This window comes from Gobius niger (genome assembly GCF_951799975.1).
Source record: "Gobius niger genome assembly, chromosome: 7".
Taxonomy (NCBI): domain Eukaryota; kingdom Metazoa; phylum Chordata; class Actinopteri; order Gobiiformes; family Gobiidae; genus Gobius; species Gobius niger.
This window is the reverse complement of record NC_136858.1, coordinates 20938349-20959378: the sequence shown is the minus strand read 5'-3', so window position 1 is coordinate 20959378 and position 21030 is coordinate 20938349. Positions and strand designations below refer to the sequence as shown.

General features: G+C 38.8%; 4 protein-coding genes across 4 annotated transcripts; 1 reads left to right on the top strand and 3 right to left on the bottom strand.

Moving 5' to 3' along the window:
* Window positions 1-589: 589 nt before the first annotated feature.
* On the bottom strand, window positions 590-2751 carry LOC306965421 (myelin and lymphocyte protein-like; the record flags this gene model as incomplete). Its single annotated transcript, XM_079559823.1, has 4 exons — window positions 2609-2751; window positions 1319-1486; window positions 1120-1248; window positions 590-664 (listed from the first exon to the last, which is right to left on the bottom strand). The coding sequence occupies exons 1-4, from the start codon at window positions 2699-2701 to the stop codon at window positions 590-592; spliced, it is 465 nt and encodes a 154-aa protein (XP_079415949.1). The 5' UTR covers window positions 2702-2751.
* A 2633-nt stretch (window positions 2752-5384) lies between these two features.
* LOC306965420 (myelin and lymphocyte protein-like) lies at window positions 5385-9553 on the bottom strand (the record flags this gene model as incomplete). The annotated part of the gene is made up of 4 exons (XM_079559822.1): window positions 5385-5483; window positions 5564-5719; window positions 6181-6345; window positions 9467-9553. 4 exons carry the CDS (start codon window positions 9551-9553, stop codon window positions 5409-5411), a joined length of 483 nt encoding a protein of 160 aa, XP_079415948.1. The 3' UTR covers window positions 5385-5408.
* A 3575-nt stretch (window positions 9554-13128) lies between these two features.
* Window positions 13129-18607, bottom strand: nphp1 (nephronophthisis 1). Its single transcript, XM_079559487.1, has 20 exons — window positions 18450-18607; window positions 18208-18269; window positions 18072-18132; window positions 17620-17753; window positions 17358-17541; window positions 17100-17201; window positions 16872-17014; window positions 16748-16793; window positions 16143-16230; window positions 15957-16051; window positions 15748-15876; window positions 15452-15526; window positions 15261-15371; window positions 15104-15186; window positions 14931-15007; window positions 14741-14840; window positions 14538-14650; window positions 14375-14448; window positions 14094-14138; window positions 13129-14026 (listed from the first exon to the last, which is right to left on the bottom strand). The coding sequence occupies exons 1-20, from the start codon at window positions 18513-18515 to the stop codon at window positions 13748-13750; spliced, it is 2067 nt and encodes a 688-aa protein (XP_079415613.1). The 5' UTR covers window positions 18516-18607; the 3' UTR covers window positions 13129-13747.
* A 455-nt stretch (window positions 18608-19062) lies between these two features.
* Window positions 19063-20708, top strand: LOC306965636 (C-signal; the record flags this gene model as incomplete). Its single annotated transcript, XM_079560158.1, has 4 exons — window positions 19063-19389; window positions 19882-20059; window positions 20235-20329; window positions 20404-20708. The coding sequence occupies 4 exons, from the start codon at window positions 19063-19065 to the stop codon at window positions 20593-20595; spliced, it is 792 nt and encodes a 263-aa protein (XP_079416284.1). The 3' UTR covers window positions 20596-20708.
* Window positions 20709-21030: the final 322 nt, after the last annotated feature.

Here is a 21030-nt window from a genome sequence, read left to right as displayed (position 1 = left end):
AGTAATAAAATAAAACTTACATTGACGGGAAAGATAAAGTTTTCTTTAAAGATAAGATGGTGATACCAGTAATATCTGACACATTTGCTTTTGGGCCACTCCTTTCCAGTTAACTTCTTTGCCCGTATTCTGATCGTGACATAGATGAGGGCAAATATTTACTTAAGGCTGCACACATGACTGCTTACAGATCTAGATCATACCAACATTATGCTAACTATCAAAAAAACTCTGGACACAGGATCAAAATAAAAAGCTTTTTATTAATAGGATACAAAAAACTATTGAAATGTTGGGCCCTAATAATACCGTAATTTAAGTGATAAGGCTCTACACAGTGTTATGTAATGGTTTTAGTCTCAACTATTTATACTATGAAATACATTCATTTCTCTCTCTTTATTCCCTCAGTCCATTGTTAAATTTGATGTATTACGTTGATATACTGTATTGACATCAGTCACTTTCCACATGAAAGTGTGAATGAAGTGGAATAGAATTGTGTCTTGTGCAAAATGGATAAGTCTATAAACCGTGGACTGGTCACATTCACGCATGTACAGACGCATACATTCTGTTGGTGTAGAAATCAGAAGTTCTTCCACCGGATTATGGACAGGATGGCATGAATGAAGTACAAGAGTGTGGTGGCAAACGCAAAAACCTAAGACACAGAGCAGACACATAATTACACACCTGGACAAATAAAAGCTTCTGAAATGCTGATACATAAGTGGTCTTTAATATCTTCTAACTTGGTGTAAATATTACACGTGTACCAAAGTTTGTATAAAATGTAAAAATGAATTATTACTCAAGAAACAAAAACAGTAACTATAATGTTTGCAATCACATATTTCTGGGTCAAGTCTGTAGGCTTCTGGAAGGAACTTTGGATACATTTGTGAAGGACTGGTCAATTGTATCTTTGGTTACTTGTGAAATCTAATTTAATACGATCCATTTGTTTCAAGAAGTTTCATAGTTGGATAGAAAGAGCCGGATTTAGCCCTTTCTTAGTTGTGCCAGGTACATTTACTAAAACTGACCACAGATCTTGACTTATTCTTGATCTCTTCTTGACCACAGAACTGTTATTGGGAAATGAATCAGACTTACCACTGCGGAAATGTCAATCCGGTAAATTGTGAACAGTACTGAAGATGGCTTTAATATCATAGTGATGTAGGCCAGAACCACTCCTGCACTGAGGTAGAAGATCACTGCAAGGAAGTGATAGGCAAAGTCCTGCAGAAACAAATGCACAACGTTTGTACTCCTGATGAAGTTGGTATCATTTAATAATGTGATGTCTTACAGCAGCAGCCCAGCCGTAGCTGTTTCTATGTCCACCGCAGGCGAAGATGACCATCCACAGAAACGTCATAACGAAACAGAAGATCGACACAAACATGACCCATCCCAGAGGGTTTGGAGGTGCCACATGAGTGGATGCCACCAGGATCCACACCAGACCTCCAAACACCTGCAGGTAGTTTAAATGGATTTTAATGTGCACACATACAAAGAGTTATCTGGGCCTCAGGGTATTGGAAGCAGTTGCTAGTTGGTCACTGGTCTGCATATTTTGCATCCAAAGCTCCTGTTGAACAATAAAATGCTAGCAATACTATATGATATACAGAGAACAAGGTAATACAGACAGCATAACCTTGCATCATTTTCTTCAGACTCCAGACAGGCCTCTATCATTTCTCCTGTTGTTTATACAATAACACACACACACACCAATTCATTCATTTAGTCATGCTCTTTGTGACCTCTCTGTAATACATGTTTACTGGTAATCCTTCATTTATTTTTCCTTTTCTTTCTCTTATTTTATATCTATGTCTCACATCCACTTGACATAAGTACAGCATGAATCACACCCCCAGTTGCCTACGTACAAACACGCTTTATCTTCTGTGGCTTCAAATAAAAGGCACATTTCAGTTGTTCAGTTTAATCAAGGCACAGCTCTTATTATCTCAGATCTGGTTTTCCTGGATATTCATCACTTTGATGATGATGACGATGATGCTGACTGACTGCATGACCAATAACCATGAGTGGCTCGTGCAGATGCATTTTAACGTTCATGTAAGAGATCCGCCAAGCCAAGATGTTTTGCCAACATGTTATCTGAGCACTTTCTATCTTTTGTCACTGCAATAGAATAAACTTTGGCCGCATTTCATGTTAGATTAGTAGCACAGATACAATATGAAATGTGAGATGAAGACCCAGTTAGCTCCGACCCAAGACCAAGTCAACCGGCTGTTGACAAGTGGATTTACGCTTCAAATGAGATGATTGCACTGAATGTATAATGTTTAGTTTCATTTTTTTTTTGCTTTGTTTTTTTCACTACGGTTCGGATCATTTTTTTTAGAATTTTAGAATAGAAATGCTAAATTAGTTGATATTACATCTATGTATGAACGTGCATTTAAGTCAATACACACAGAATGAAACAATATCATAGTCGGATGAAAAATGAACAAAAATATTTCAACAAACACTGATGATCATATGTCTAAATGAATGCGGTATTAAGACATTAGATTTAAGTCATAGCGATGCTCCTCTGTGTCCAGTCACTTACCAGCTCGGGCAGGTATAAGATGTCTGGGGCAGTGGTGCAGATGCCCAGTCCGCTGGGCAGGCTGGACATGGGCTGAGCTGTGGTGGCAGCCATCTCCTTGACTACTGCGCTCCCTGTGCTGTGTCCTCCTGCTCTACACTGGACTAACGGAGCCGTCCCAGGTGCGACCGGCCCTTATAGGAGGGGATAAGTTAGCAGACAAACCCGTTCTGCCTTTGTTCCCAAAGCAGGGACTGGGTACAAACCAGACACACCCTTCAGATGTCTGTATGTGTGTGCGCACCAGGGTCCCAGGCTAAACTATGGAGAAACTTTGAGAGAAATATGTGGCCAGAGGCTACGCTGGAGCATGGGCAGATAAGGTGTCACTATTGTTGGGACACAGCTCACTGAGTTTTGGGCTCTGCAATATTCACAAGCCTCCCTGGCTGTTTGCCTACTACACTCTGTTTTTCATATTGTTTGAAGCAGATCATCTAATACATACAGTACATACTGGAATCATTTATTAATAATTGGAGCAATGCATCTTATTATTATGTTATTATTTTTATAGGACTTCAACTGAACTACAGTCGAAGTCCTGTCAATACTTTAAAAGATGTATGAAAATTATACATTCTTGAGATCTTAAACCACACACAATGGCCTTGTTTTCCACCCATGTGGCATTCATCCACCTTCCTTCTGCCTCATTTTACGCTTGTTTACTAAATGGGAGGGGTGTTGTGTGTGAAGCCATTCTAATAAAAAGTCCGACATGATGTAGACCTGCCCTAATAATCTAATCATTTACCTCTGATTTCTTTTTTTTTCTCACCACATTTTAAACAGGTTTTTACCTAAATTAATTGTGTTTTTTAAAGTCCTCTGAGTGAATATACTAATAATTTATCCTATGCATAACTGTAAGGCAGTCCCTTGCAGTCACACTACTGCCCTGTTTTGGACAGTGTTGGAAAGCAACAAAATTAAAAGCACAAGTAAAAAGTACAAATTATGGGTGCTTTGAATTTACTTAAGTACATTTTATGATGCATACTTTTTACTTTTACTTCACTACATTTTAGAGCCTGTATCTGTACTTTCTACTCCACTACATTTTTAAATTGGGTTAAGAATTAAAATATTTTATGTTCAATGTGACCTCTAGTCCCAGTTTAGACTTGGTTTAGTGGTTTACTCCTTTAGACCTTGGGTAGACCTGGTTTAGACCTAGTTTAGTTCATTCAAATGATTAAAAAACTCTTAAATACTTTTACTTTTTACTTATAAAGTACATTTCCCATTGCATGCTTTTATGCTTTTTACTTAAAGGGGCTGGATGCAAGTTGGCCATTTTATGCTCACGACTGCCACCTCAGGCCATATGTGTAACTGCACCTTCTATATTAAGCTCGTGCATGACGGCAAGTGACACCTTTTTAAGTGACAGTGCAGGATTTTAGAGGCAGTAGTGCTGAACCGATCTGAGCTCATTCTACACATTAGGACATGGCTGGAACATGTAGGGGGAGGAAAATACATAATTTTAACATTTTTAAACTCTCTATAGTCCCTTTAAGTTAAAATGTACTTCGTCCACCACTGGTTTTGGACGGTTCAGCTGTTGGTGAGTGTAATGGGGGGAAAGCTCAGCTCAGTCTCGTTTGTCTTCTACTACTAAGTCCACATAAGAGTGAGCATTTATTGAATGAATACATTGTCCTGCTAAATAGTGCAGTGTATACAGTCAGCCAAAGGGAGCATATCCTGGGGCTTGTGTGTAATACCAGCAGAGCACACATCAGATAAAGACCTAGAGATCAGCACTGTTCTCCAAAACACAGTATCTCTCCATCACTCTATTCTCGCGCTGACTTACTTTTTTTTTTTTTTACAGCAGTACCACTCTGGAGTCTATGGTTTCAGATCAAAATCTTCAGTCTCAATCCCCATCCCATTGTTTTGTGTGTGTGGGACTAGGTTATTACATTTCTTCGAACGAAACAAAAGCACTCGTCGTGGCGTTGAGATTGAATGATAGAAAAAACACATTTATTTCAATCCAAAAAGTGAGGAAATGCGTGAAGTCATATGTACATCTGAGAAGTTTCACAGAAATGTCAGGAACACAATCAAACGCAGGCCTTTTTTTGTGTTTTTTTAACGCAAAGGGAAAAGTGGTTCAAATGTCGACGTGTCGGCAAAGTTTTATTTATGCTCTATATTTGACTTTTGTTGACAGTCAACACAGTCACATGATCAAGTCTCAAGGCGCCGAAGCCCCTCCCTCACAGGCCTCGAAAAGTGTGGTTTGAAACGAGACAGCATAAGCATCAAATAAATCAAAGAACGTCAATATGAAATGTTCACCATGACAATATTTTTTATCTAGTTTGATGTAAAGTTGGTTCAATTCTGTTTTTAATCAAGCAGTTGTAAGATAAGCCTCCACTCAGTAACTCTTTTCAGTCTGTTTAGCTTTGCACTTTTCACTTGATGTAAAAACTCTTGTAAAATGTGTTTTGTTCAGAATTTTCCGAGCTTCACTTATCCAAGAAAACAGATGTTGCCCATCACATCATTGCATATTTACATCACAACTGTAATCGCTCAATGTTGGCACCACCAACATCTGTCTACCCTTCCTGCTTTCGTAGCTTGAATTATTGGCAATTATTCGTTCATCTGATTCCGTTAAAGTAAAATGAACTGAAATCAACTCAGTTTAAAAAGTGGAAAAAACAACAACAACGGCACTTCACAAATAATGTTGATATTTCATCACTTCTTTCCAGCAACAAATGACCTAGTATTTCTAAGATCTCTTCCACCGACGAGCAGAGAAAATGGCATGGATGAAGTAGAGAAGTGTGGCCACATAGGACATCACCTGAGAATGTAAGCACACAATCATATTAACGATACGTGAAATGTTTCAAGTTGGGATACATGTGAGGCAGGGGCGCGTACCACGGCTGCGATGTCCAGCCTGTAGATTTTGAGTAACTGGTCAGTGGTAGCTGCACTGGCGAGTTTCAGGGCATTTCCTGTATTTATAGTGACAATGGCCAAGTCCACAGACGCACTCAGGAAGAACACCACTGCCACAAAATGATAACCGGTGTCCTGAGGAGAACAGAAGGGGTCAGAGATGATCACATTTACAGAAGGAAATATTGCTTAATAAACAACACAATGTTAATGTGTTATGTTTTTATCCATCAACCTCATGATATGATTATTTGGCTTCATTATAATAAATATAACATAGTCTTAACATTTTGACCACCTTTTGTCTCTGGCATGTAAAACCCTCCTGTTAGTTTATATTATAATTGTAAAGATGGCACTGGAGACCTGATTGGGATTGAATGGGGACAAATGATATCTCTGGGGACCTGGTTTGACCCCTGAGCTACGTTGGAATAAATGTATGTCTATATCAATCACTGCTGGGGCGATTTTATTTGTGACTTGGGGTGTGAAAGTCTAAACAATTACACCCTTAAGTTACCTACATCACTACAGAGGTGTAGTAAGTATTTAAGTATAAGTAGGGTACTGTAATATTCCTTCACATGTCTCACCAGTGCTGGCCAGAAGCTGCTCTGATTGGCTCCACACAGAAAAATGAAGAACCACAGCGTTGTGCCAACGAAGCAGAAGACGGACACAAACATGACCCAGCCCAGAGGGTTCGGAGGGTCCACTCGGGTGGAAGCGACGAGGATCCACACCAGTCCTCCAAACACCTGCACAGCAGCACACAGGCAAGTATTATAATAAACAAGCATGGCATTATAGTGGCTAGAGTCATGAGGCAAGGTAATCCAGGTAATACATATATTCAAGAAAAACATGTGTATCACAGCTCTGTATGGCCTTTTAAATTAGGTCTTGATTCTGATTAAACACCCTCACTAGGGGTTTGCACCAATGTGACTAAATGGATAGAACAAAGAATTTGAAACCAGGCAGGGCTCCATACAAATGCTTTCCACCCTTGTCAAATATTCGGCAGCAAACAGTGCGAGCATTTCGTGCCAGCGCTTTGAATTTCTAATCCTACATCCATAGATGGCTGGACAATGCTGATATTCTGTTGTTAATGTTAATGTGACAGTGGCTACGTTTACATCCTGACCATAAAATCTGATCATGATCTGATTTCTGGAGTTCCCAGATTGATGAAGTGACATGTAAACAGCGAAGCCTGATGAACATTATATGATATTCATATAATCTCATTTTGCTCAAAGGTTATCCATGAAATAAATCCCATGTTTTTTGTAGAGAAAATCCTGTTGAGTGGTTTTACTACAGTTGTGAGTTCAAGTCCCAGATGTGATTATTTACTAAATTGTCTCTTTCTTCTCTTCACCCTTACATTTTTAATATAAGTTGAAGCAGTTATGCTGTTTCTGTTTTAATTTGCTGAAATCACCACAATTACTTAAGAATATAATAAATACTGGGTTCTATAACTCTAGACCTTTGAGTTTTACACATGTGCTTTATCCACTGGGCTACCAATTATAATAAGCTGATGCCACATTTAACACAGTCCAAATATGGAGGTACAGTCATTCTTCTCAGCACATTCAGAGCTAGAAGTTTTGGATTCTCTGATTTCTGAGAATCACATCAGATCTGATTATCGGGTTATCTGATTACTCTAGTGATACAATTTTTCCAACAATGTAAACCCTGACTATGTTTTTCATATCAAGATAAGGATCTGATCAAACATTCCTCTCATTTCATTGCACATGAGCAATGTTTGTGTTTAAGAACAAAGAAATCCACAAATATGTAGTTAAAATATATAAAAATTAGAGTCTTCCTACATGCTCGAGTGACCAAATACAATCTCAAGTTGTGCAACATCTGTATTAACTTAATAAGTCACTCTATCCATCACACCCATGAGTAAGTCAGTGGTACGTATACGTGAACCACCAGTGGCACTAGGGTCATTTAGCCTTAATACACAAGGAAGGTGTTTTCTTGTTTAGACAATGCTTTTCACACAGTTTTCATATCCTTTTTAGGCCCTGTTTAGTTATTGTCTTTATCTTGATGGTCAAATATTTGAATTGGTGGAACTCAATGTGAAAAGTCTTTAGAGATACGTGACACATAACAATATTGGAAAATATCAGAAAATGTCTCTTAATTTGATCTATTCTTCATCTCATGGATGTTGGTCCAGGATCTGTGTGAGTTGTATGTGGAGTTCACTGAGTGCCCTAAACCCAACCAGACATGGATCCCACTAACCTCACACAGAAAGGTCACGCCACACATGATAATGGAATTAAGCCAGGACTTGGTTGTGAGTCGGGGTTCGTAGTCCACAAGGATTCTACAAAAATATAGTCTACCAAAAAAGGCATTGCATTTACTGTTATACAAAATTGAATTCTAAAACTTGCTGAAATAACCTTTATAAAACAAAACAAAAATAGTTATTATAAACTATTTTTAATGTATTTGTCCTTATAAAGAAATCTTCTATTAAAGCAGTACTAAGTAACTCATGCGCCTAGAGGCCATAAGCGCCACTGCAGGTGTTGTAGCATGTTGCATTTTTTTACTCATTAATTGTCCGTAGTAAATACTACACTGACAGAAAAGACAAAGGGAGAGAGGGATATTGTACATCCAATTACACGATAGAGATTTTTTTTTTTCATTAAAACTTGGCTGTAAATACTGTTCAAGTGTTGCTAGCCCGCATTTAGCTTTGTCTATTAGCCTGTTAGCTTCTTCTACGGGATTCTATTAGTGTGTATTGGTGGCTCTGACCCGGCGTAGCAAAGCTGCAAGTGTGGATTACTGGCCAGAGACACCAGGGGAAGATGATAGACCCCCCGATCATCCCATCAACACTTGTATTACCCCCAGAGGGACTACGGAAAGGATTTATTAAGGTAAACAAGTTACATAGTACTGCTTTAAATGATTGCATACCCTCAGTGATCCTTGTATTTCTGGTCTAGAAAAAGCCAGAAATGTATTCACTTTTTTATTTTACTGCAAGTTGATGGGCTAAGTTGTCTTTGTGTACATTTGTAATAAGAATGATTCATCTGAAGGGGTAGGATAGAAATGTTTTACTTCACTCTTCTCAGGCCTATCAAATTCCAGTAGCTCAAATACCCACAACTAAAATGAGGCGGACGGAAGGGAGTGTGGCAGCCAGTCTGGGCCCCTTCGACCATCATTGGGCTCCAAATAAATGAGAATAAATGAGAGACTGCCACGTGAGTAAATGATGGAATGATGGACTGTGATGCTCATAAAGAGTCTGTGTTATTTTTGCTTTGTGTGTTTGGGGACTGAAGTATTAGCTCGCTTCTGTAAATGTTGTAATCGATCACAGCAATAGCTTGTTCTTAAACACTGGCTGCTTCCAGTGTGTAAGCGGTGACACACCTACACATTGTGACCCTTTTTGAACTGAATATTTCTCTATCATTCATCTGCTTATCTCCTCAAACAGTCGCATTATCCCCAGTATATTTGTGTTTCATGCTTGTCATGTCATATTTATTTCATTCATTAATTTTAATTTTAATCCTGCATCCAGCCCGTGTTCTCTGGTTGTATATTCTATCACAAATTAAAGGCATTAAAACAATATTAATCTCAATTCAGCGACAGTTTTGACCCACATATTCATCACACCCACCTGAGAAATTCATGTTTAATAATTGAATAACTTCCCTGATGAAAATAAAAGAAGAAGAAAGCAAACAAAAGCTTTGTAATTTCATTCAAGGACTGGTAAATGTAAGAGAAATAACCAATTCAGCCCCACATTAGTATTGATAGTGTTCTGGATGAGTGATTTAATGATATTGAACTCACAAACTCTGGGAGAAAGAAGATGTCAGGGAGGGTGGTGAAGATCCGTCCGCCCGTGGGCATTTCGTCTCCGGCCGCGCTGGAAGCCATAATCCCAAAACGCTGAGTGCGCCTCTGCAAAGTGAGTGAGGAGCAAAACCAGTTTTAATGTGGGTTTTAAAGGTTGGCTCGTGTGTGTCTGTGCCCTGTACCCTCCCTCCCTCTGTCACTCCTCCTATCTCCAAATCTCCCTCAGCAACATGTATCTTGGTTTGTTTGTGCAAGGAGAGGATGAGTTAAAGTGTTTGGATACAAGTTAAAATACCAGTCTGTCATCGTTGTAAAATACAAAACTGTTACGTGGGGTTTTTGATGTGCTTAAGTGGCTTTTGGCTTACAAAAGGATGCACTGGGTCAATGCCATGAGGAAAAGCTTGGGAAGAATTTGCCCAAAGCATTTGCCCAAAGCATTTGCATATATTCCGTAGGCCGTTTTTACTGATTTTACTGTTGTGGTTCCTGTTTTTTATATTAACTTTAGTGATACATTTGTTTTTTAGTGAAGTGTGTAGAGTATTTTACTTGAGTAAAGACCAACCAATGCATAAACAGTAACTTTGGCTCTGGACAAAATGGCATTGTAGAAGAGTGCATAATACAGTCCGGTAAATTGAATGGGAAAAGGTTGAGAAAACACTTTTGTAGTTTTAATTCCATCTGTTTTGAAGCTGATTTCAGGATTACTCAGGTTAATAGATGCCTTCACCTTTGTTAGTCCCTGCGTTTTGTCACCCTGATCAGCAACACAATGGTATCTACGCAAAGGGATTAAGATTGAACAATGCTCAAAAGTAATACTTAAGGCCACTTCTACTGTTTAGGGAGAATTTGTCCTCCATGAATACATCCAATCTTTTGTACGTTAAAACATGTCTCTTGTGGGAACTGAGCCACTTTATTCATGATCATACAATGAATACATTTATACACATTTATTTATACACATTCAAATCAAGTTGATCTGTTTTTGTTCTGTCACAATTATTTTGACAAGTCTTGACAAGAAACAACTTTCTTTTCCATGATATTAGACATTTAAACAAACCTTTTTATTCCATGTGATACTTAAACACTGCACAGTCTACTCCAGTATTTGATCATTCTGTTTCATTTGCGTGCTAAGGCCTGCTTTTCTTTTGTCAGTGTTTGTTTGATACACTCCACATTTGGATCCCAAATTGACTAATCTGGATAGATTTATTTGTAATACTCAGATGTTTCGCTTGAGCCTAAATGATGCTGTCTCCATGTGCAGCACCTGCTTGTCGCTCTGCCACACCCTGCTTTTAACCTGTTCATCTATGAGATTGAGCCAAGGTCACATTCCTTTTTAAAAGGGTCATTCTGTTTCCGAGTTACATGTGCACAAATCCTCACATGATTTTTAATGCTGGTCATTGTTGGATTTGAATATAGTGCCTCATATGTGCAATTAAGTTTGAAGTTAAAATGATTTGGAGACAAGAAAGTCCCAATAAAATAATCAGACATAATAAAACCTAGAATCTACTACATGACACAACACTTCTTTGAGTTTTACTCTAACATCTATTAACTGTTGTTATTTTGATAACGGTTGATAACTGTATCTGCCTGGATTCATATAACAATACTTTTACCACTAGAACAACACTGAGGTTCTGTGGGCAGCAAACCAATGTGTTTGACCAGTGTCAAGAGAGACACACCTTGGAGCAGCTCGTCCATTATGGCTCTGGTTACAGCACTACAGCCCTGCACTTCACGCACTGACTATGCCATGGGAACTGCTCCGCAGGGCACTAACAATACCTGATTGTGAGTGAGTGTGCGGGACAACATTAATGTTGATAGAAAATGTTTTGGGACATTTTTTGGACATTATTTTTAATATAGGCATAATAAAATAATATTTGTTGTATTTCAAAGGATTGAAATTACCCGTTCTGAGATATACAAATATACGTAATTTATTCAACACAATCACATTTATTTTTAAGTAAAAAAGATAAAACCGGCAAAAGCTTGGAATAAAAGTCCATCACAGCCATTTTGTTCATTTTGTTTGAGGAATATATGAACCTTAAATGACTAATAAAACATGTGCCTTTGGTTTGTTTTGCAGTGCACAATAAAAACAACCTTGTTTTCCGGAATCATGTTTCTTGATTCATCGCTGATGCTTCCTATTTCCTCTTGGACTGGTCCCAAACTGATCCCAAAACCGATCCCACTATTCTGTAGTTTCAGTTTGATAAAGAGCACGTGGACATTCTGGTGAAACTATGTAATGACATAGGTCACGTGAATGTCTTTTGGGATTGGAATATATTTTTAAGGTATTGAAATTATATTTGTTTATGAACTGCATAACGTTGTCAATAATACGTGTTACTTTGTGCGTTGCTTTCTGCTGGTCAGATATTTATTGTCTGTACCCTGGATGGTAACCCAGTTCACCAAGCACAACACAATACTGACCAAACAAAAGTAGCGCAGGAATGTGGAAAAACAGGACCAGCAGTGTAATTCACCACAATCAGAGCACCATGGAGAGGTTTCTGTGTACATTTACTCTTGATGAGTGCACGGGCAATCGCAAGGTTCCAGACAGTTTTAGGGAAAGATCTGCTAAAAGACACTTCTTCTGTTTGTCTGAACTCCACTGAAGATTAAAGAGTGGATATAGAACTGGACTGGCCTTTGAAGGCTCAATTACACTCAAAAATACTCAGCAGTTTTATGGCAAAATAGAATAGAAATTATGTTTTTGCCATTTACTTGACATGGAACTTTTACATTATGTTGTTATATATATATATATGTCATATTTTAATATTTAGTGTTTATTTAATATTTAATATATTTATATTTTGCATTCATCATATTCTAAATTTACTTAATGGTCCTATACCTTATTTATTTTTTTACAGACAAGAAAAGGGAACCATGAAAAGTTTATCTTTTATCTTATAGTTCTGGTCCAAACTTTCCTGACACATTTCTAGCTTCTCAATTCTTCATATGGCTGAGTTCATAAGGGAATTTCACAACTATAGATCGTGACTTTTGTGAAAGAAAATTTAAGAAAGTTGTTAATTTGACTCTGCTGTGTTGTCAAAGTAGATAGTATGGCAATAGACGTTCAATAAATACAGTGCAATCTATACAAAATAACAAAGTTTCCATGTTTTTACAAATAAGTGCCAAGAGATTTGTTGTACTACTACAAGACACATTATTTTTGCATCACAAGGGGCCATCCTGCTGTGGTACATTGGTGCTTTGTGTACAAATACTATTGAAAATGTCCATTATTGTGTGAGTTGTCATGTGTGAAACAGAAGCCGTCTGATGACCTCAGTCGTCTGCTCCAGTCTGTCCTCAGCTCTCCTCCACAGACTCTTTTATACCCGGCTATAAAAAGACGACTGGGTCCTAATTACACATTCAGAACACGCCCATTCACCTGTAACCTTACACTGACTCTCTCAAATGTTGAACTAAAGGGTGGGATCCACTTGCTGCTCATTCAATGATGAAGCACTTCTGAGAAAAGATTTGTGTGAACATTTTTTATTACAAACTGAACTTTACACAAGGAATTGGATCATCAAATAAAATCTCCTTCCATCATTAAAAGCTGCATTTGCTTTGAATTCCGTTACAATGGGCATCTAAACTTATATATCTCTTAGAAAGGTATGGGAACTAATTTTGACCGCAAATATGCAAACACTATGCAAAGTTTTAAGGCAAATGTATAAAATTTGTTTTTCTATACATAACATTTACTCCTGAACATGAAGTTATTCTGACCAGATAATGGCACAATTATGTGGTCAATGTATACACTATCTCACATAACACAAAACATTTCTGCAAATATCTCATTATAAAGTATCTTTTCATGGGGCAACACTTAACTAATAAGCCAGTCCCTCGATCTAAACCCTATTGAGCATCTGTGGGCCATGTCCAAACAGAGGTTGGAGGAGCACAAGGTCTCTCACCTCCTCCAGGTCCGTGATGTTGTCACAGAGGCGTGGAAGAGAAGAGTGGCGACCTTTGAAACTCTGGATAACTCCATGGTCATTTTACTGGTGTAAACACTCATGTGAGATACTGTATGTAATGACACTGGACATCTTTCCTAATTCAAGTAAATTCCTACTTTACATTTGCACAGTTCTGTACAACTCTTCTTATAAACATTTACTATATATAATATATTGTAGAAGTTGTTACTCCAAAATTTTCCTGGTTTTACTTTGCCACACTGAGAAGATCAAAGGTCAACTCAGACACATCAAAGGCGAGATGTTGGTGGTCAGAGCTCAGATAGACTTCAGCGCCCCCCAATAGTCCATTGTTTGGGGGTTTGAGTTTGAGTGAGTCCAGTGCAGTAAAAATGACCCGGGCCCTCTGCTCCTCAGTGGGCGGGTCAGCCCAGCGGTAGCTCGGTAGTTCAGCGGTGTGCAACAGGAAGTAGACGGAGGACATGTAGACTCTGTGAAACTCCTGCTTCACGTGAAAGAAGTCTCTCTGCAAATGCACAGATTACAAATGTGACTCCAGTTGAGACCTGCCTCCACAGCACACACGCACAAACCTTCTGCGCTCTGCTCATGCTGCTCTCGACATCCGTCCACGCACTCTGGAGAACAAAAATGAAAACAGTCCATTTCTTTATCAAGTTAACGTGCAATCAAAACTAACTACGCACACTACTGCCTCATCAAATATATATTTTTGTTACTACAGTTCTGAACTTTTTAACTTGTAGAGATGATCTTTCAATGGCACAAATAAAAAATTGATGGAATGGTTACATTTCTGAGTCAGTTTTTTGTGATGAGTCTGTTGATATGATAATTATATACTCCCTTGTACCCTGAGAGCATCTAGCAGATCCAGCTGATCTAAAAGTGAAGGGAATGTAGCGAGAATGGGGCAGCACATCAGATCTGCAACAGGAAATAGGAGAGAGAGAGAGATTGGATCTTGTTATCTAGCTAACAGTGTATCTAACAGTGTGCCCTGATGTGGCCTTTACCCGCGGTCTGCATGGTTGGTCTGTCCATAAGCAGAGCGTCGGCCAGCAGCTGTCTGTGCAGAGCTAGAAGTTGGACACAGCTTAGACAGTGCAGCAAGGTGTCTGGGAGGAGACTGGGGGGGAAAAACTCTAGTTACCACTGCGCACAGTCCCATAGCACAACACCATAGAAAAACCCCATCAAAACAGTTCTCTTCCTTTACCTGAGCTGTGTCCTGGTGCGGCTGTCGGCAGACCTCAGTTTGATAATGAGTTTGGGCTGCCGTCTAGACTGGAGCATCTGCTGGAAAACACTTGTTGGGGCTGAAACAGAGGCAGGTGTCTATCCTTCAATTTATGCTTCATTTGGGCTGTGTGCGGTCAATTAATAATAAATAATTGTAGATATCTCACATCCTTTGGTAAGTGAAGCTTCCATTGCCACGTCTTTCTCATAGGGTGTCCCGCCGTACACTGGCAACTCAAAGGTTCTGCATCAAACATGTTCAATTTAACGATGCAGTCTGCCTTCTAGACTTTTGGATTTTTATCGATAAGTATAGAAAATTGATAATTTAAATAAACACCTGTTGGGAAGGAGGTCCCCGCTATCGTCAGTCAGTTTGAGGAAAGCCCAGCCACAACTTAGGTCTCCTCTTTCACCCGTCGACTAAAATTTTGATAAAATTCAAACTCATTAATTACTCAATAGAGAAATGTTGAAATGGCTTATGTTTTCTTTACATTTCTTATAAAAGAGATCCCCAGTTCAAAGAGGATACCCAGATCAGTCGATGAAGAGTTGCAACGAAGAAAACAATCTCCATCCAGTAGAGTTGGTAAGACACCTGTCACCTAGCACAAAAGAACACTATCAAAATCACTCTTATTTACATTATTTACAGTTTGAAAATATGTTTTACAAAATGTTGTACCCTTGGGGAAAAGCTCCAAGTCTTGGAGTTCTTGCTGTTGTATGTAGCTCTGACTGTGTGTATGTTGCTTAATACCTGCAACATACATACAGTAAAAATCAAACATCATCATGCCCAGTTTCTATTCCATGTGGTTAGAGTAAGGAATGAATACATTAAACTTTATTTGCCCTCTTGGGGAAATTTGTTCAGGGCACATAGTGTAGATGCATCTGACAAAGAACACATAAGACAGAGACAGACAAAAACATTAATTAGGAACCGTATGTCATTCATATGAACTGAAAGCTACAAACCTTAGTTCCATCAAAGGCACAGAGGTGAATATGTCTGCTGAGGACCTGTACTCCAACCCCTGGTGTGGGAATCTGCTTACAGCTCCACAAAGTGAAACAAACACTAACTCTAACATGGCGAGGACGGACCTGTGCACCAAAAGAGAAGACCGTTAATCAGATAAATACATTTTCCAAACGCCAGCCACATGAAATGATTTTGTGCTCACTCTGCCTGTGTCTGGTTCCAGGAAGAGGTCTTTAAAGGACAGCTGTGACTGACAGAGCTCAGGCTGGATATGATGACTTACTTTGTATCTTATCCCTGTGAAATAATCAGATCACTATGTTCTCATATTACTATATTATTTGTGTTTTATATGAATAAATCCAACATATATTGTATGTTGAGTCACCTTCTTCTGTGAGCAGCTTATTAAGAGTTGATGGTCTGAATCCTGAAGGTATGGCACCCATGGCCGCAAGAACATCTGTTGCATCAATCTATTACAGACATGAAAAATACCAGTCTGTAGTTTCACATAGCAACAAAAGAGTTACCGTATTTTCCGGACTATAAGTCGCTCCGGAATATAAGTCGCACTAGCCACCCTGGTGCACCATTGACAAGCCTCTACCGGCAGCACGTTGTTAAAGCATCATTTGCAACCTTATTCCTCTAGCAGTTAGCCCGCAATTAGCTTTTTTCATTTTCTTTATTGTCGTAAGAGTAAGCTCTGCTTTTCGCCAGTCCCTCACAAGTTCTCACTCAGTCAAAACCTTCTTTCTGCTGCTCAATTACAGTTTTCGGCTGCATATTTCACCACTTGCAGCTTGAATGTGCAGAATACTGGTATACAAGCCTAGAGCGCCCTCTAGCGGATGTTAGTGTGAATATAATGTGAAATTATATATTTTCATATATAAGTCACACCCCCAGCCAAACTATAAAAAAGTGCAACTTATAGTCCAGAAAATACAGTCATGCCAATTTTGTATTATTTATTGTACTATTTATAACCTCAGTCAAGGCTTTTCTCACTGTAGACCAGTTAGACTTGGGAGAACTATAAAAAAAACATGTTAGATAGTTGACTTTGTTTTATTAATTATTATTTTGTCATTCTGGAATTTGTTAAATATACCTCTCTTTGTTCTCAGCATCTTCATATTTCTCGCTGTCTGATTTTTCGTTGATCTCCTCCATTTCATCACTCCCATCATCAGCATCATCATCATCATCATAATCTTCTTCGGTCTCATCCTCTTCACTCACACCTGAGCCAAACTGAAAGATAATTCAGATTCCAGATGAAAAGTGACTTGGTATAATACTATATAATATTACATAGTATTTCAAATAGAGTACTTACTTTTAAAAACGTTTTAGGAACTACTCCAGTCTTTCCACCAGCATTTTGGGCAAGCCACCATCCATCAGTTGTTTTTCTAATAATCTTTAAAACTTCTCCTTTCTGTATCAAAACACAAGTACATCTGGGTGTGCTGACTTTTACCGTGTTCATATGCTACATTTGTTCATACTTTTTCCTCACAACTAATCCATAATCATAAAGAATTCTTATAATTATTTTAGTTTTTTATTACCATGGTAGATAGAAAATCTTTACCTTGACAGCTAAGTCTCCTTCTTGTTCCCCTTTGAAATCACTGAGCACACTGTAGGTCCGGAGATCTGGCTGAGAGGGTGGGGTCACATCCTCATCTTCAACAGCATCATTATCCTCTACACTGCCCCGGGAACTGTTATCTGTTTCATCGTCCTCTTTCTCACTGTCTTCACTTGGTATATCACTAACAAAGATTTACATCGATTAGACAGAGAAATTAGGACAACAGTCAAGAATATCAGATGTTGCTCTTGTGGCTGACTCTGTTGCGGAGCTCTGCCCTGGTGGTGAAAGCTCCAAGACCACAGTGTCCAAATACTTGAGTGCGTCTTGTAGTTTTGTCACCTGCTCCTGTTTCCGCTGTTCATAATTGCCTACTGGGGCTGGTTCGTCAGCCTGTAACATCAGGAAAATGTTTTAAACAATAATCATAATCTGCTAGATTTCTAAGCAGAGGTAGGTAGTACTCTCTTAAATGTTTGCTTGACTGATGGTCGTTTTGACGCATAAAATAGATATATTTAGTGTTTGTTTACTAAATTCTGTTATTAGTGGAAAATAAATCAGACTTTTACGCTCAGTTATTCAATACTCACAGTACTCAAGTAACATTTTTCCCAGAGTGCTTTTTTACTCTCTTAATTTAGTCATCACTCTTACTTGAATGTTTTCCCTCCTACCCACCTCTGCTTAAGTAACATACCTTCTACCAACCTTTGCCAATGCATTCAGTGCTTTTAGTGTCTTTTCAGCATTAATCTTTACATCTTGGCACCTATTTGAACATTTCACAGTAATGTTAATGTTATACAAACCAAGCGAAACGTACGTTGCAAGTGAAGAAGTTTACCTCTGTAGTAAATCTGATGCGGATCCACGCTTGTTCTGCACATCTTTCACAAGAACGCTAACCTGTCAGCATAACGTAGCAATAAATGGCTCAACATTAAACAATGCAAAACATATGCAAGAACGCTACTAATCGGAATAATGGTATGGGTGTTGAACCTTTTAGGACTGTAATATCAATAAGGGAAAACAGTTATCTTTGTTATTCTTGTGTGTGAAAATGATACATAAAGCGAAATTAACCTTCTTTGCAATCGCCTCCGCGTCTTTTTGAATAAGCTGTAGCGGTCCCCTTCTTTTCGGCGCCATTTAATGCTATTTTCCCGGAAAAATCATAATATACTTGGTTAGCAGCTTTTTAGCAGCTAACTAGCTTCCAGTTGTCGCTAAGCAACCACGTTCTCTTCTTCTGGGAGAGCTTGACTCAAGATACAATGTTGCCACCTGCTGGGCAAGTTGTTAAACAACGACAACATCACTTTGTATGGACTTAATATGATAGACTGTGAAAACGTTTATAACAGAACACTTCAGAAAAGTTATATTTGTTTAAACGGTGAACGAAGGGTGTCATTCTCCTTTTGCGGTTCATGGTCACACTTGAGTTGTGAAACGTGCCGCCTTTCACTATGCTCGGAAAAGACAGACTTTTACCACATCGTAATGTATTACTCCTTATTATAACCATTATATTTTTGTTACTTTATAGGTTCTGATTTGGATTCATATCACCGATGAATTAGATTCTATTCTAGCCTCGTTTTAAACCCACAAGCAATTATAAAAGCCATGTTCCGGATATACGTCATTCATGTATGAGTGGAACTTGAACGCTGCTCCTTATGTCATTTGTGTCATGGCTGCACCCGTAGCGTTTATCCAAGGTGCGAGCCGAGGATTGGGGCTTGCATTCTGCAAACACATCTTAAAGAACAAATCTCCAGCGGTTGTAATAGCCACATGCCGAAATCCTGATGGGGCAGCCGAGCTGAGGGAGCTTTCTGCTCAGCATGCGGGTAGAGTCACGCTACTCGGGCTGGACGTGAACCGTGAGGAGGACATCCGAGCAGCGTCAGAGGTGGTGAAGAAGGACTTCAGGCGGCTGGATCTTCTTGTGAACTCCTCTGCATTGCTTCATCCCACAGGGAAGGGAGAAACCAGCCTGAGGGATGTTTCTGCCCAGGTCTGCTGGTCTTCTAGGCTCGTTTGTTGTTTTTCATGATTGTAACTGAGCGTAAAAGTTTGATTGAGGCTTGACATAGCCTAAAGTTGGATTGGATTGGATTGGATTGGATTGTATCATGAAAAACAAAACATAACATGAAATAACGTGAAAATCCTACTATTTCCGAAGAAAATACCATAGAAAATATATTAAAAGTAAATCATGATGAATTAAGTAACAAAATATAAAAATCTGTTATGATGGTGTAAGGAGTTTTTATAGTACGTATCAAGTAATAGTACAGATTCTTCAATATAATAATACTGCATGATAAAACTACAGTAAGAAGTACAGTTACCTTATAAAGTACTTTCATATATGTACTTAGGGAAATGTACTACCCACCTCTAATAATATCATGCATCCGTGATCGTAGCCACAATGGCTACTTCAGGGCAACACAACAATAATTGGAGGCTTTCTTTTTTCTCCCCTTTTTTCTCTTATTAGGGTATCATATCCACATTGACCACGAACACAGTCGGTCCCCTCGTCATGGCCAAGTATTTTGCACCCCTTCTCCAGAAAGGAGGAGGTGGTTTTGGACATCAGCCTGAAGATAAAGCCAAGCAACACAGTGGAATCATCGTCAATATTACTGCAAAAGTCGGATCCATTGGGGACAATGGTAATTAGAAAACCCGAATGTTTGGAATATAAATATACAAATATAAATATATACTCATTCTGTAAATATGTTGAGCTTTCTTCATCAAGATCATCGTCACAGTTCACTTTATTGACAGAATGCTATCCGGTGGCCCTTTCGTTCTGTATGGATGCTATATTGTTCTATTTTACAGGTCTTGGTGGATGGTACAGTTATCGAATGTCGAAAACCGCACTCAATATGGCAACCAGAAATCTGTCTATAGAACTGGGCCGTGGTAGGCCAAAGGTAGTGAATGTTGATCAAATCCTCATTGTCCCTCACAAAGACAATAAGTCATATCCTATTGTTTTGATCCTCAGGTGTTGTGTGTGTCTTTACACCCTGGAACACTCGACACAGATCTGTCCAGGCCTTATCACAAGAATGTACCAAAGGACAAGTTGTTCAGCACTGAGCACTCCGTCAACTACCTCATGAGTATCATTGACTCACTAAATATCAGCAGGACAGGAAAAGCCTACAACTGGGATGGGAGTGAACTGCCCTGGTAGCAAGTGGAACTCTCTGAATACGGGCAATGTGTAATGACTTTGTAAACCTCAGACAGTATGTAAATGAATCAGTTGACAGTTCGAGAGGTTGTAAATCAATAATGAACACATTTGTGGACATACAGGCCTACTGTTTTCTGTTGCATTTTATAAGTTAACCTAAATAATAAAGCCTACTTGATTTACAGAAACTACTGGTAACAAGGACTAACGGTACCACACACAGTTTATAGGTTGTCATATACTTACTTATATATACTTGCCTACTACTGTAGGAGCGCTCGCCGGATAAAAGCTCAGTACTCTTCAGGATCCTAAGAGGGCAGAGAATGTATTTTGAAGAGTAAAAAAGTGCTGGAGAAAATGGTCTTTGAATACTGAATAAATAAGCGTAAAGGTTTGATTTATGCTTCAGTAGTAACATTAATTATACAA